Source organism: Ciconia boyciana, chromosome 21 (genome assembly GCF_034638445.1).
Source record: "Ciconia boyciana chromosome 21, ASM3463844v1, whole genome shotgun sequence".
Lineage (NCBI taxonomy): Eukaryota > Metazoa > Chordata > Aves > Ciconiiformes > Ciconiidae > Ciconia > Ciconia boyciana.
In genome coordinates, this window is record NC_132954.1 from 6,773,636 (window position 1) to 6,790,534 (window position 16,899).

At 43.0% G+C, this 16,899-nt stretch overlaps 1 protein-coding gene across 4 annotated transcripts; it reads right to left on the bottom strand.

The window, feature by feature from the left end:
- Window positions 1-1,141: 1,141 nt before the first annotated feature.
- On the bottom strand, window positions 1,142-16,315 carry SFPQ (splicing factor proline and glutamine rich). 4 transcript variants are annotated; one of them, XR_012045957.1, is made up of 12 exons: window positions 15,562-16,315; window positions 14,993-15,181; window positions 14,596-14,897; window positions 14,387-14,482; window positions 12,822-13,018; window positions 12,447-12,531; window positions 12,039-12,156; window positions 11,761-11,809; window positions 11,562-11,683; window positions 2,508-2,552; window positions 2,138-2,213; window positions 1,142-1,210 (listed from the first exon to the last, which is right to left on the bottom strand). XR_012045957.1 is itself a non-coding variant. In XM_072884913.1 (11 exons), the coding sequence occupies exons 1-10, from the start codon at window positions 16,210-16,212 to the stop codon at window positions 2,532-2,534; spliced, it is 1,830 nt and encodes a 609-aa protein (XP_072741014.1). In that variant the 5' UTR covers window positions 16,213-16,315; the 3' UTR covers window positions 1,229-2,213; window positions 2,508-2,531. The 4 variants fall into 4 exon arrangements, 3 of the variants coding, with proteins under 3 accessions (XP_072741014.1, XP_072741012.1, XP_072741013.1); XM_072884913.1 differs by lacking the exon at window positions 1,142-1,210 and having other exon boundaries at window positions 1,229-2,213; XM_072884912.1 differs by lacking the exons at window positions 1,142-1,210; window positions 2,138-2,213; window positions 2,508-2,552 and adding exons at window positions 8,789-8,926; window positions 9,882-9,947.
- Window positions 16,316-16,899: the final 584 nt, after the last annotated feature.

A 16,899-nucleotide genomic window follows, 5' to 3' on the forward strand; every position in this document is an offset into this window, starting at 1 on the left:
CCCCGCCAGGCCAGGCCAGGCCAGCGGAGGTGGGCACCAGGGCTGCTTATCTGTGCCTACTGCTGTAAAATAAGAGTCAGCATCAGAAACGCGGCTCCAGCCCTCCTGACCAACGCTACTGTTTTGTTAATGCAACTTTCCTAGAGGGAAGTAAACATTTAAGGCAAAGCAAAACATATTCCTGGCTGGGATTTAAAGCGCAGGTGAGTTGTGTTCCAGCCAGGCACTAATCCCGCACCACTGGACACTCAGACATCTCTCAAGTATTTCATATGACTTTGCCACGTTAAATCCAATTTATTTCGATCTTTCTAGTCTGGCAAGGCAGCTCCCAGCCCAATGTTCCTGTCTCTTCATGCCGCTGTAGGGGAAAACCTTGTTACCACACAGCTGTACCAACAGAACCTACCACTGGTGTATTTTAACACATTAAATTACTTGATATTTAAACAAAAGATTATATTTAATGACAGCATGAACTACATATGTGCACAGTACAGCTGTCCAAAGAATCAAATGAAGCAATATGAACCATGGTAGTTTGTGCTGCAGGAGCTGAAATGAGCACTTTTCTGGCTTCCAAAAAACTCTAACTTTGTGGTATCTCGGGCTTAATTACCAGTCATCACCAAGAAAACCATTACCAACCAACCAGGCACATGTAAACATTTAGAATTCTATGATCTAAAAATACAGCAGTATACAGGACTCGCAATGGGGGAAGGAATGCATGGAACTTCCAGAAATACTTAAGTGCCCTAGGTGCAAGTGTAATTTATAAAAAAAAATTAAGCTAGTCATTAAGCACCTATGGCTGCACCCTGGTCAGGAACAGAGCTAGCCTGAAAACCAGAGCATTTTAACTACAAGAGAAAGCCCACAGCACAATCCCAGCAGGAAAAAAAAAACTGTACTACATATTTGTCAGGTTTTTAGTAGTTATGAGTGGTTATCTTTTGGGTGCTTGCCACACTACAGAGCAAGATCCAACGACCCAAGCCCTCCAAGCACATTGTGCATCCCCCTCTTACAGCCTCATTTGTGGCAGTGTTTCTCAAATTCATCCATGCCACATTACGCTAAACAGATTGCTTGCTTACTGAATACACTCTGGAATAAAAACAGACAGTTTATAAAAAAAATAAATATTTTATTTTGAAAAACTGTATGTTCCTGGCTCCTCTTCATTGCATTCGGACTTTGTCTTCTTCTGCAAGTGCAAAGCACACAGTTAGCAAGAACATTAAAAACACCAGCAGGAATCACACGTAACGACACGGAAAGGGAACCAGCGCATCACAACAGGCCGTGCACCTGTCAACTGCTCTCTAGGATCACGTTCTCATGTCAGACTTGAGATTAAGTGAACAGCATTCACATTTTCATCTACTTCCTAAGTTTCAAAGATCTGAAATGGCTTTGCATTTTGCTACCCAGAAAAACAAGAGCAGCAGTGACAGATCACACACGATTCAACAGGAGTTCACCAACTGAATCTCACTGGCTTCACATCTTACAGGTTCAGTTGTGGCGTATCTACGCTGTTACTTACCCATCACTCCTGAGTTAAGGTACTTTGCATGTTGCTCCTCACACGAGATTTTAAATACCTGAAGTTCCCCCTTGCAGTTTAAGTGGTAAATTAGAGGGAAAATTTCATTAATTCCAGCTCTACAAGTTAGTTTATTTCCCTAAATCGCTATCTGCTTCTGCTCTTGTGTGTGCTAATTCATCTTCCAGGTTATTTGGGAAGTTCAGTGCTCATTAAAATATTTAAGTAGCTTTTCAACAACTTTCAGTTAGATTAACATTTGAGAAGCAGCTGCTCTATCATTCCCCTTTTTCCTTACTGACAATCACCCACCCCATTCACACCCCTTCCACTGGAGCCTGAATGTAGAAATGGTTATTTCTTGTTTGACCACCTATAGCATTCAGAGGACAGAGTTTATTTGATGCTGCAGGGCTGAAAAGCCTCAAACAATGGTTATATCTTGGCTCTACAGAAGAAAGATTCAGAAATTTTATATAAAATTGAGATTAATCAAGGGCAAATTTCAGGCAGGAACCACATAATACGTCACACGGTGACAGGGTACTGAGCTCTTACAGCATTATAAGGATGTCAACTACTTACTTGTTCTCTTGTTATCTTGGTCCCTTCCACATATCACTGGGCATCGTGCTGGATGTGCTCATGCTCGGCTCCTGAACTGGAAAAATATTCACAAGTTATACTCACGCTGATTTTGAAATTGTTTGTACAAACCCACGTCTAGAAAGATATTTTTAACCACTGCTGTCGAGATATCAAGCCCAGATGGAGTCTGGGTGCTTAACCCCACACCTTGACAGCAGGTACTAAGTTCCACCCTGCACATTTCATGTATTCACTCGTACCGGTTTCTCAATATTCTCCAATTCAAAGTTACTCAGTGACTGAACATCAAGTGTTCAGAAGCCTTTATAATTTCACCATTCAGAACAAGACTAGAAGTTATGCTTACTTCCCATGGATGAGCACTCCGGTTTCACTCAGCTTTCATCTTCACCTAAAGGATAACAACTGAAGTTATTATAGTAATACACAGAAAATTCTGACCATTTCAAAACTAACTTAAAAACAAGGTTTTAAGATACATGGACTGATTAGTTATGAGGGGGAATTTACAAATTATTCCAAAATATTAAGTGGAAGAATAAGGGGCAGAAATAGGCTAGCCTAAACACTTGTAAAGAGATGAAGGAATATGCAGGTAGTTGCCTGAAGAACTGCACCTTGTCTGAGCACAAACCGTAAATCACCAGTCTGAGTACAATGAAGTTTGATTGCAGCCAGAGGTATACTATCCCTTATGTGAAGGCATTAACAATTTTGTCAAGCTACTTCAACTCTTTTACCCTAGTTTGTCTCCTGTAGCAATGCCCTCTTTCTTCCCCTTCATGAAGGAGTGCAATGTCCCTGACTCCTAGCAGCCCTCAGGTTCAATAGTCCTAGAAGTGCTTCAAAAGCCAAAGGAAGACACTAGAGGTTAGCGTTGTCAGTCTACTGCTTTTATGCTCGGCAACAGACTCTTCCCTTCTGAAGACCCACCCTTTTGCTATATAGCTAAGTTGAGGGCAAACTGCAATGGTCAGCAGCTGGGGATGGAGTAGTACAAGGTTCTGTGCACACCTCTAGTTGGGAGGCAAGTCACACCATGGTCACAATGTGATCTGACCAGGCAGGGCAAAGTTCCAAGTTTAGTTTCAAACCCACCACCTGGGTTTTATCATGGCCCTCAGGAGCAGAAGTATAGTATGCACGTTTTGTTTTCTATGCCATAGCAACAAACACCATGCATAAGGGATACTATATCTTTGTGCATCCTTTTAACACTCCAGATTCACTTAGAGCCACGCTCCTCCCAGCCCTCCCCAGTTAGCTCTTCAGTACTGGTGTTCAGAAGCAACATTTATAGAGATGGGGTATTCACAGACCACTGCGGGATTGCACAGCCAAGTCCTAACGTGTCAATCATTATCTAGCAGCAATGACAGAGGTGGGAGAAGGCCAATCCTCCCTTTTTTTCCTTTTCCAGTAAGCAGCTATTTAAGAGCCCCACTAGCTGGTATGGCGAGAAAAAAATCTGAAGCTAATTAGCTGATTCCAAACTTGCTAGTAGTGGAAGAAGCCAAGTAATTACCCAGAACAGCATACTTTTTATGCATCCTTTCCAACATGCTTAGCCTCATTTAACATAATGGAACAAAACACTGGCCTTCCTGATCATGTCACTGCAGCTGGCAATGATTAACAGAGACATGCAACCCCATTCATTACTGCTCAAGTCCTAAAACTACTCACAGGCCTCAGTGTTTAGCTATGGGGAAAACTGCAAGCAAATCAACACTTTGTATGCTTAATGTTACAGTAAAGCCCCCATACACGCTATGCTGTGCTCTCTCCTGACAGCACCAGTATCTGGATCTGAGGGCCTAGCAGGTACGCATATGTATTCTGACACCACACTTCTGAGCTTCAGATGAGCTTTTGAGAAAAAGTGTATTTCACACACAGATAAAACCAAGATGAAACACAATGCAAGCACTTTAATGTCATTTCTTGTACCCACTTGTTACAGACTGACTTAGAGCAGACATGGCTATTTGCTTTTAAGTTAGCTACCACACCAAGTTTCATTACTGCAGACAGTCAGAGCTGGTATGAGACCCATGGTTCAGTCACAAATTGCTTGCTCCAAGAATGTCAAAAACCTGCTAGTTCAAGTACGTAGAACGAGGCAGATGTGCCAATAACCCCTCCACGACATTCCTGCAGGTCAAGTCAAGTATCCAGAGCACACTGGAAAAACTAGTCAGATCTGAGCACTGGTTTAAAGATTAATAATTCAGTTTTGCTACATGACAGTACGCATACTGCCATCGGTTTTGCTACTGAATTCTAATCACAGGTAAGAGTAAGCCATCACGAAAAGCCAAACTGACTTTGTGACAAGTGGTGTCACTGCTTGACTAGCTAGAGTTCGGCTACACTCACTGTGGTGTAACCAAAGACCTGTTATTACGATCTTGAAGGTGCAGCTGCTACTTCAAGCTTTCAATGGAACATGAAAAGATAGCTACAGCAGAGGGCAAGGCTGTCCAGCAGATCCCCTGTTCACCAGCAAGAGTCTTGCCTGGAAGGTAACACAGAAGGGTCCAAATGTGACAATAATACCAGAAACAAGTATGCAAAGCAGAACTTTGCAGAACAAGCGGGAAAACACGTTACAACACCTCTGAAATAAACTGAGCATCAGACAAGAGCTAGATCATGTGCTGAAACAAGGGACCTTGAAATTCAGGTTCAAGAGCTAATGCAAAAGAGCTGGAGATCAGCATGTCTGGATGTCTGGAAATGTAAGCATGTTAATCCTGAAACACTACATTCAGTATTTCTAGTAATGAAGAGTTTAGAGTTACATCCCCAAGACTGATGAAAAATGAAATTGAGCATTACACTACCAAGATGACTCTACGAGGCAGAAATACAGAATCTCACCACTGTCAATTAAAGGCAGAGGAATGTATTATGCTTGTCAATCAAATATTAAAATAAAGGCAACTGACATGTCCAATAAGCTCTATGAAACTACTCACGGGGATATTCATTCAAGCACTCATTTGTATGCCCTCAAAAATATTCCACATCAGTCTCAAAGCTGACTGTATTGGCAAGCTTTAAGTGACTATCACGTAGTGCACACCAGGCTAGAGCAGTGATTACTAACGCATTTCCTACCAAGCCAAGACTCTACAAAGGGATGCACTGCAGATGGGCCATTTTGTCACTGCAGAAAGTTTAAACAGTCCTTTTCTAGGCACGGATAGCACCTAGTTGACTAGTTAGGTGAGTGTAAGATCACATTCCCTCTTCCCCACAGAGCTCATTCTAAGAATATCTTCATTACATCAGAACTAAGAAAAATCCACACAAGCCGAGTCATATGTACAAAGGAATCGGGTCTGAAAATACTTATCTAAGAATCACAGTAAGTTGCTTATTGACTCTGAACAAGACAAAGCTTAAAACCGAAAACCACGCAGCTTTGATGCAAGCTTAACATACAGGTATGAAGAGTGCTGCACTGTAATTCCACAGTCAGAAGTGTGATGTCAGAATACCCACAGTATAAGATTACATAGAAAGTCACCAAGTTATATTATATTGCTTGTTACCTACCTGTATGCAGTCGGCAATGAGAATCTTGGAGCAAGCAGGAATACTACATCCGGGTCCTAATGTCCATTGCCATTTCTGGTACTACGTTCCTCACAGTTATGAACTGCAGAAATGCTGGCTAAGTGCAGTTATGTAGCAGGCCACTAGTTTTAAGTGTAAATTGCAGTCTCAAACTCCAGCAAAAACTTGCTGCCACAGTAAATGGTTGCCAAGGAGAAGCCAAGAATTTTTCTACCACAAAAATACCACAAAATCTCAAAAGCAGTTTCAGTTTCTCATCAGCTGTATAAATGATTAGTGTAATGTGTCTACACCAGAAGGTAAGATTATTCTGTATTCATTTCTGAGAAAGCGTGAAGATGTATGTATAACGATACCAGTTTCTACATGCTGCAGTTTTTAGAGATCTAAGTGTCAAAATGGGCTCAATTTTGATAAAGCAAGCTAAATTGCAACAGCCAATGTCCTCCGAGTCCAGTACAAAAATGTGTTATGTGAGCCAGACCATCCAAAAACAGGTCTGACCAACGAAGCACTTTTCTAAATGGTTTTAAAGATTCAATTATATAAATCTGATTTTATGAAAAAAGTCCAAAACCTCATAGGAACAGATCAAAGGAACGTAACTTTCTCGCCTCCCACATTTAGCAACTTTATCAGATTTTAAAAGTTGACATGTTTGCCAGCTTTTAAGACACCACCTTTAAAAGGTCTTGAAAAGAAGTTGGCTAGTTAACTGTATGCCTGGTTAATACATGCAACTCAGAGCAGAACTTGTTTTAGAAATTCTGCTTATGCAGCTACAACAAAGCTAGATTTAACCAAACTTTCAGATGTTTTGAAAACTGCCAAATCTTTCAATATATTTACTAATCATGGTTTTGCAACTCAGCTATTTTTAACACCTAGCAACAGTAGCTTACGTACAAAACAGGGGTACCAAAAGACAACCTCTGTAAGGTACAAGGACATCAGCATCCTTCACTCTTCCAAGTTACAGAACTACAAAAGAACATACTTTAGGATATGCACCAGCATCTCTTTAATAAAGAATGACATGTAATCTGAAAAATAAACTGAAAAAATTAATTTAATGTTTACGTTCAGAATTCCCCATCTCAGACACCTTCACCTTTTGCGGGTGTCCCACGAACACCCTCCAGAAAACATATGCATTATTTAATACTACTTCAATAAAGCAAATTGCATCGGTACTGCTGATTTTTAAACTACGTATCCAATACAAGTACTCCCAAATACTTGGTCCACAGTTTAGGAACTGCCAATTCGGAATTTCCTGAATAGCAATTCGTTGTTGTAGCATGTTATCAACCCCCAAACTTTTCTGGGAAAATAAGAAGCATTCACCAAACAAGCTGAGTCGCTATTTAGTGCACTTAATATTCCCAAGTCAGTGTTACCTGGTGTCAGCATTTCACAACATGCTATTTTTTTCATTTAAGGAGTAACAGCACTTACAGTGAGTACTTCAAGAGGGATCACCTGCACTCTAAAATACTGCAATCTGACACTAAAGTTTTAACCGCAGAGACAATTTAGCATAGAATTTAGAATTAGCCAATGCTTAGCACAAAGAATGGAAAGATCTTTGGAAGATTAAAGCTACTCACAGAATGCTCGGTAGTTGGGGAATCGTGTGAAGGTACAGCCAAACTAAGTTTACCTACTTTGTGCCAAGCAGGTTGATGTATCCTGCATTAACACCAAGGTATTTTACACTGGGAAGTCACGTTCCCAGCTTATCTGGTACAATGTAATAATAAGCAAAGCAACTACCTTATCAATGAGTCCAGAATGCTTTGAAATTCTTCTGGGGCTTAATAAAATGAACAGCAAGCTAACGAATTCATCAAATCTTCTACAAAAGAACCTTAAAGGGAGTTTATTTGTACGGTGTAGTATTAACTATTAAACTCCAGATTCAGATACTACTTTTGATGCATTATCTCCAAACATCAATAATAAAAGAGCGATAACCATCATGCAAGCAAGCTAATTTCTGTATTTTACATACAGGTTTTTAGGATTTGCCCACCAGCTACATGATTTAAGAATAGTTCCTGCAGTCCCCATAATACAAATAATCGTATTCTGAACTATGCAAATTAGTCCACTCAATTAGCATGAGGACATAAGCAAGTTAACCTTAATCACTCAAGTAACACTTTCTGGTCTTTTTGCCAAGCAATTTCAGGCAAGTATACAATACGGAGCAAGGCCAGATCCTGTAATCTCAGACAGCTTAAGAACATATAAATATCACATTAACAATCCTTTAGTTAGGAAGTCAGCCAATACAAGTCATTCTATGAGTTTATTTTAAAATAACCATTGCTAGTCTTCTGCTTAAAGTCTTTAAAAGATTCCAAGCAGTAACTGCCAAGGTGGTAAGTGCTACCATCCCACCACCCATTATCCATAGCTAAAATATGAAATTCGTTACATACTGCACTGCTTGCAGTGTAGCTTTAATTATGGTATCTTACAGCACTTGCAAGATTTCCATTTGCTTCCTTATTGCAGCACAATTAATGCTCAAAAATCTGCACCTACTGCAAAATTGGGCTACTATTTGACCCAATCTTAAGCTAGAGGCATTACGGGAAGAGATCTCACTCTTCACTACAGTTCCACACCCTGGTCTAGTTTGACCTCTACTCAAGACTCTTGGTTTACTGCGGAAGGTGTGGTATTTAGCCTCGTATGTTTAACCACGAATGGCAAGAAGAGTTACTACATTTAGTTTTCTATTTATTTGAAGCACAGTAAAAAAAAGTTGGTACACTTTGGGAATTCAGTGGCACAAGGTACACTGCCATCAAGTTAGGGACGTTATACATCAAAAAAACAGCTAAATTTGCTTTGAAACACTGCATTACATAATTAAATTGTACTCGCCCAAACAGACCACTTACAAATATTAGGTCAGTAAGTTTCTAACATCCATAAAAACGTAGCTTTCTTACTAAAATGCAAGAATTAAAAAGTTGGTGTCTAAACAAGACAGACAAAAACAAACTGGAATGAAACTACAGGTCACATCTAAAATCGGGGCTTTTTGTTTGGGCCTTCATATTCTTCTCTCCCTCTACCATATCCTGTTGGTGTTCCAGGCCCCATTCCTCTAGGACCCTGGCCACCCACGGGCCCCGCACCTCCCTGCCCAAAGCGTTCAGGACGCTATTGGAACAGAATTAACAGTTCATTATATGTAGTTGATGTCCATGTGTGTTAAGTATATATTTTTAGAAGGTTCCGCAGTCAAGGTTCGTCGATACAATCACCATTGAGCCGATCCACAGGTACCGGGAACATAGAAAGGAAAAAAGGGTAATTTAAAAATTAGTTTATTGTAATACATGCCTTGAGGTATGTTCCCACTTGATGCATTCTCATACATCTGTTACAAAGAACAGATCCTCCCTGCAGTGCTAGAAATGTAAGCATTAGTGCAGATGTGAATTAACAACTTTTCCAAATGAGCTCTAGCAATTTTCAACCAAGTTAATGCAAATAGCTTGCAAACTTCTCACCTTTAGTGCAGTAAAAGCTTAGATTACATCACTGTCATTTCCAAATAAGCCTAGCCAGAGAACGAATCTTCAGTTCACTGATGTATGAGCTGACATTCGTAAAATGTCATTGTAAACAGAATGCCTACTCACCAGTTAATGGCATGTGCTGCAATAGAGACCATGTGCTTTTCAAGATGGGGTTAAGACTACGGTCTGCTGACTAAACTGCAGAGGCCTTAGGCAGTAACCAAAACTGATTGTGAGCACTACTGGATTGCAAGAAGAAAAAAAAATGTGAAAAAAGCTAATGACCAGTGATTTACCTAACCAACGCAATTGCTCGATCAAAAGACTTGCATTTGTTAAATCCCACGTACTCCGGAACTGCTGCTGTATAATATGCAAAACGTGTTCAAAGAACTACAATTTCTTCAGTGTTTCCAGTTAGAACTATGCACAAAGGGTTGTGTGCATCCAGTCAATATCTCCCTTCCCACCCCACCTTCACCACAAGCTCTTGCAAAATTCACAACTTCACAGCATTGAAAGGTTTCACACCAAGATGTAAAAGCTAAATTACCCTGCAGTAAAGCAGAGACTTCAGGCATTTTTACTAGTACCTCTAGTTGCACGTACTTCATTCAGTTACTGTATCAGTAGGTGTGATCAGCATTCAATCTACAGAACTGACAAATTATAAAGTCAAAGACAGCTTTAAACTTTCATTTCAAGCAAGTTTTCCACTACCGAGTAACAGAACAATGGTAGGTTGTTTGTTACAAAAGGTATCTGCAACTGAAAATTCACACTTCAGGTTCTTGACTTCTGAAAGTTAGTTTCAATCCTTCCAAGAAAGGAATTTCAGACAGATTATCTAGGTTCTTTCTGCCTAATTCATGGTAGCTTAAGCTTATCTCCAATTCTGTTTAAAAGATATCAGCCCAGTAACTGTGACAGCACTGCGTGGCAGAGATCCCCATCCTAAGAAACTCAAGGCAGTTAAACCATCTTAATGTCACACCTTTTGACCATATCACGTTTTCAAGTATTACACAAGTTCAGCATGCACCTGTACCATGATTTTCAGGAGAAAAATGTACACAGCATTCACCACAGACTGCCTAACTGTTCACGGGAAACTTAGGAACTGCTTAAATATCAGTAGATTATATAGATACATTAAGGCCACCGGCACTGTCTACTGAATCAATGATGCTCTGCAGTTATCATTATGGTTCCCCAAAAAAATGGAAGATACCTGACAAGCTACTATGGTAGCTCACCACATTAAGCCAGAGGCCTAAACCCACCCAAAAATCATTGACTTCAGCTTGTGCTACAGAGTGTACACCCTTTGAGGGGGGTGAAAGCACACTAATATCACCACCTAAACCAACATAGATTTCCATCCTACCCATTAAGCATTTCTTTAATCTACATCCGTATTGCTTCAGTGTGATAACACCAAGCAGGCTCAAAGCCCATTCACACATATGGTGTGCCAAAAATAGTACAGTTTGGAAACATACCTCAGAACATGAGATATGCCGTAGCTTTAACAAACTCTACCTATATAGTCATGCCTAACACGGCAAACCAAGAGCGGGCTATCATTCCTCTGTGAGATAGGAACCACAAAATGGCTACAGTCAAGGATCACTGGAATATGCCTATAGCTAAAAAACAGCATTTCTGCTCTTCTATGGCAAACATCAGCATACAGAATAAGTGATATGCTGTTTACCATTCATTACTTAAGTTAATCTGCTGCTTAAATAGACATGAGCGCAGATTTTTGAATTAACAGCATACCCATACCAACATGCATCAATCCTAACTAGGCTTGGAAGGGCCCAAATAAATGCAACGTTACACATTGGAAAGGAGAACAACAATCTCTCTTGTCCATCAATACAGAATGTCAAATTACTGAAAAGCTACTACATATGTATTATAATTATGAAATTTGTCAGATTCTCTAGAATTTATAAAAAATCCTTCCAAGCCTAACAGTGACGCAGAATTTCCGAAGTCCAATAAAGTCAGAGTTAATTGCAAATATGCTTAACAGCACATTTGAATGTACTTACAAACAACTTCCGACTGTGTAAGCTACTATAATGGTTAAGAACTAATCTAGTACTACATACTGCCACACTCGTCTTCATATTAAACACCTGACAAGAAAGTCAGCAGTTAACAGTGAAATTTACACAACCATCCGAACACTGGTAGAGAACTCAATTCCCAACCACATCATTTCCCTTGTGCTAAACTAAAGCCACCACAGGATACATTACCATGTCACTTCCCATCATAGAACCACTCATGGCTGCTTGGCCAACTCCTGGATTAGCTTCATAACCTATGCCGCCACCACCTCCGAGAGGTGGAAATTTCTGGGCTGCAGAAGCATAAGGATCTAAAAGAGAAATATATAATCATATTCTGACAATTTCTAAGTTAACCACATAAAGCAATTATTTAAAAATTCTTTACCTCCCATGTTCATTGTGGTGGCACCACCCATTCTCATGTCTCTCTCCCTCTGCATAGAAGAAACAACTTTTAGCATGGATAATCAACTACTTGAAATCCATACCTTTCAGGAGATAAAGCACATGTACAGCCAACTACTACCATTTCACCTACACAAAGACATTGCATTATCTAACCTAAAGGAAGCAAAATGCAATCTTGAAAATACATCCAAAAAAACCTGAACATGGTAATATATCCAAAAAACATGTTCACATAAGAATCATGATTTCACTTACTGGATCCATGTAACCCATTCTACTATAATTCTCTTCCCTCTGTCTTCTCATTTGTTCTTCCATCTCCCGCTGACGTATCATCATTTCCTCTTCCCGCCTGCGACGCTCCTCCTCCTGCCTGATCATCCCAAAGAAGACTGTTAAATCCCAGGAGTGAAACACATTCAACACTTATCAACATCACTTGCATGAGCAATTTAAAAGGCACTGAATGATTACACTTAAGCAAAAAAAGACACACTATAATGCTCAAATACTCGAGGAAAAACTTACACTGCAGTTCAGTCCCTCATACACAAACTGAAGCAGCAATGGTCTTTCTTGAAAAATAAAAACTTTCATATAAAAGTCATTTGAAAAAAAAAACCCAAATGTAACATTAAGAAATCCCACGAAAGCCAAACCAACCTCAGTTGAATTTCCTTGCGTTTCTGCATTTCTTGATTATGGAGTTCTTCCATACGTCTCAGTTCTTCCTGACGCCTCATAAGGTCTGCAGAGATGAAACTCGTCACCAGCTATTTCACAAACTCATGTCAGATTTAAACTCAGATTTGAATTAGATCAACCTCTGCACTATAGCAGACAGCTACCTTCTGAGTGTCACTATTCTTAACAAGACTTAATTTGAGTAAAAACTGAAAAACTACCAGTTGCTCTTTAAGCCTGAAATTCTCAAGTTAGCAGTAGGAAGCATGAATTTATTCATTAAACCATTAAACATCCTGACACTTAAGCTAGCATTTAAAGCAAAAAGATGATATAGAATTCAGAGCCAATTACCTTGACGCAAGAGGTTTGCCTGATGCTCATGATAAGCATCTTCCATCTCACTTTCAAGTTTGTCCTTGGCATCTTTCATGTTTTTCGCCACTTGCTCTCTCTGCTGCTTTTCCATTTCATCTAAAGATTTCCACCTCTGGGAATATTCAAATTCAAAACTGCCAGGCTGAGCAAAACGGGGAGGAGTCTCTCTTTCCCTGCAGAAAGGAAGATACTCATTCATACTGGGTAAACCTGGAAACTGAAGGTCAGTAAAAGATCACAAGCAGAATAGCAGGATTCTCAGGGAACATCAAAGGAGCCCTGAAAATACTACCTCACAACTATGTGACAGAAAACTTGCTGTGACAGAATGCTGATAACAGTACAGCATTTTACACACTTAAACAGCAGCATTTAATAAAAATTCTATTACTACCGTAGCAAATACAGAGATTCCTGCACTATCACATCCAAGCAAATCTTCCCACTTACAGTTCTACTGCATGTTTATCTTGTTCTTAACTTCTTCCTTAGACACTCCACTGCTGGCAACTGCCAGGTGCAAAATCCTCAAACAAGACAGGCCTTTGCCCAAGTAGGTACAGCTGCTCAAAACAACAGCATATGGAGAGATGGATTTTTTCAGTGCCAACTTACCCAAAGCACTATGTGTCAAAGGCAAGTAATAACCTTCACTTTAACTTAAACAGTTTTCAAAATGCCTAAGGGCCAACAGTTTCTTTTGTCATATAAAGAAACTGGAGTCTAAGATTCAGTAATTAATGGAACTAGGAAAGTTCAAAAGCTTTCCGTACATTACCAATGCAAAGTATTTCAACATTTTAAGAACACTATACTAATCTACACTGTTTTCAAAGACACTACCTATAAACTGTTTATAGTTTTTGATCAAAGCAAGTAATTTTGAACACTTTCTCATACAAACAAGACTGACTGGATCTCCCCCCTGCACTCCCTTTTGTGACCTGGGAAAAGACAACATTTCTACAACAAACAGGTTTAATGCACAGATCCTCACCTAAAACTGCTACTTAGGAAAAGACTCCTGCAGGCTAGGAGTCTAGTCTTCCACACCCAGTGGTCAACAACTTCATAAGGCAAATCCACAGGCAACTAGGTTTTTTTAATCATGGAATGAGTTAAAATTTTACTTGATTTCTCATTTTGTACCATAAACATCAGTTTGTAAACTCCCTATGGGATCATCAACATGAGATACACCTTAAGTGAGATGACACTTAACAACAGGATGAGCAAACAGTTGAAGTCTGATTTTCAAGAGTTTCTACATATACCAAAAAACATGTTGTTGGGCTGCTATTTAGGCTTTACTGTTTAATTGTGATGCAATGTAGAAAATCACCTCTGTAATGCTTAGGGAATATACTAAACAAATCAGCATGTTGCATTACCTAAAAAAACTACTGCCAAAAAAACAAGAACTGAAAGTACTACTCAAAATTCAAAGCCTGTTTCTGAAAAAATACTCCATCCCCTTCACAGTCTGGGACAATACTACCTACATCATCTGTATACTCTTTACACCAAAAGATAATGCCTACTTTTGATACATCGGATTCTTCTGAGCAAGCTTTTCTGGAAGACCATCTTCATCATCCAGTTGTTCCAATGGCTCCACAATAACTGGCCTAGGAGTGCTGAACAAAAGAATACTCATTTTACTTTTCCATAAGAATCTCCATTCTGAAAAACTAGAAGCCAAAATTTTATTCAGTTTAAAGCTAAAAATTCAAAGCAGTAAAATACTTACGTTGTCAACAAAAACACTCCTTCAGTACACCGTTCAAATGCTTTTCTTGCAGCTGGCTTTGATGCAAATTCAACAATGCCTTTTCCTGTTGATCTACCTCGATCATCTACAATCACAACAGCTCTTTCCACTGGACCAAACTGGGAAAAAGCTTCCTCCAGCAACTCGTTGGACACATAGGGTGAAAGATTACGCACTGAAAGAGCAGCAGCATGTGTGGCAAACCGAACACGAAGCTGTCGACCCCTCATGGGGGTATCATCCAGTTCTGCCTTCGCAATTTCTGCAAGAGCTCTAGATTCCTGAGGAAAAGTTTAAGATCCAGTTTTAGAAAACCACGTTGTAAATTACTATTTCGTGAGAATCAAATGGATGGACGTACAGTACGAAAGCCTACCAATTTAATGAATCCAAAGCCTTTCCCCTTGTTGATAAAAACCTCTCCTGGCTCCCCATATTTGGCGAACAGTCTTTTAAAGTCTTCGTCTGTTATATCAGCAGGCAAATTCCCAACAAACAAGCGGCAACGCTGAGTATAGGTCTTCTCCCCCGGTCGCCTCAGAAGAGAGAGGTTTGCTTTAAATCCCTACAAAGAAGCAGACCAGTTCGAGCCATCACTGCCTGCAGCCCCGCCACCTGCACCGCCAAGCTGCGGCCTTCTCCCGCCAGGAAGCCCAGAGCACCTCCAGGGCGCCGCAAGCGAATACAAACCCGTGCTGCCACAGACCCCTCAGGCCGCAGTCGGGAGCTGCCTAGGCACCTAGGGAACACGCACAGCACGTTCAGGCGTCCCCGCAGGCCGGCCGCGCTCGCCGCCGCCGCCGCCCCTCTCGGCTCGCCTCTCCCGGGCCGCCCGCCGCCGCGCTCCTCCCCTCAAGATGGCGGCGAGGGCGCGCGGAACCGCCGTGCCCGGCCGCAGCCGCCGCCATCTTGTGGCTCGGGCAGGGGGAGGGGGCCATGACTCACCTCGTCCGAGAGCTTCTCGCCGCCGCCACCGCCGGCTGAGCCCTGCTGCGAGGAGAGGCTCTGCTGTCCCTGGTGCTGCTGCCCGCGGCCGCGCGGCTCTCCGCCCGGCCCGCCGCGGTGCCCCGGCCCGCCCTTGTGCGGCCCGCCGGGCCCCTGCTGGGGGCCGCCCGGTCCCTTGGGCCCGCCGCCGGGCGACTGTCCTTGTCCCTTCTTAGGGCCGCCGGCTGGGGTGGGGCTGGGGCTCGGCTTGGGCTGCGGCTGCCCCCCCGGGCCGGAGGGAGCCGAGGAGGGCGTCGACACCGGGGTCTGCTGCTGCGGCGGCTGCCCCGTGGGCAGCGCGGACGGCGGAGGCGCTCCCGGGCCGGCCTGGCTGCCGGCAGGCCCCGCCGTGGTGGCAGCGGCTGAAGAGGACGAAGAAGGCGGAGCAGAGGTCGACGCGGGCGGCTTCGGAGGCTCGGGCTTCGGGCCTCCGCCCGGCGGGCCGCCCGGGCCCTGCGGGCCGCCCCCCATGGGGCCGCGGTTCTGGCCCATACCCATGCCGGGCGGCGGAGAGCGGAAATCGTGGTTGGGGCCGCCGCGGCCACCGCCGCCGCCGCGCCGGTGGAAGCCGCCTCCGCCGCCGCCACGGCTACGGAACCGATCCCGCGACATGGTGGTGGTGGAGGGAGGAGGAGGAGAGGTGCTCCGGCCGCGACTGCTGCTCCTCAGAGCCCGCTGCTCAAAATGGCGGCGAGCTGAACGGCCTCGCCGCCGCCTTTGTCCGCCCCTAATATAGTTTCCCCGCCCCCGGAAACCACCCCCTCCTCCTCGCTAGCCAACCACCGGCCGCGGCAGCGATGACTGATAGATGGAGTCACGAATGGCATGTCCCTATTCCGCTAACTCTTTGATCTCATTGGTAAAGAACCTGCCCTCTGTCGATTGGCTCATTTGACCGCCGACGTTAGCACGGGATGATCCGTTAACCTCCTGTGTGCTGATTGGGCAGTTTGATCGGCGGGAGGCGAAGTCGCGAAAGAAGCCCGGCTTGCGATTGGCTGTCCGGGGAGTCAGTCGGACGGCAGCCCGCGGGCCCGGCGGAGGGGCTGCCACTACACGGCCGCCGGGCCGGGGCAGCCACGGGTTCCGCAGGCCACGGCCCCCGGCCCGGCCTGGCCTGGCGGCTCCGACGGCCCGCCAGCTGCGGGAGGCCGCTCGCCCGCAGCGGGAGCAGAGCCGCGGGGCCTTACGGCACCCCCGGCTGAGCAGCCACAGGCTTCAGCTGGAAAAACTTCAAATAAATGTATTTTCCAATAAATACAGTTGGCTACTTTTAACGCGGTCAGCAGCCGTCGCTTG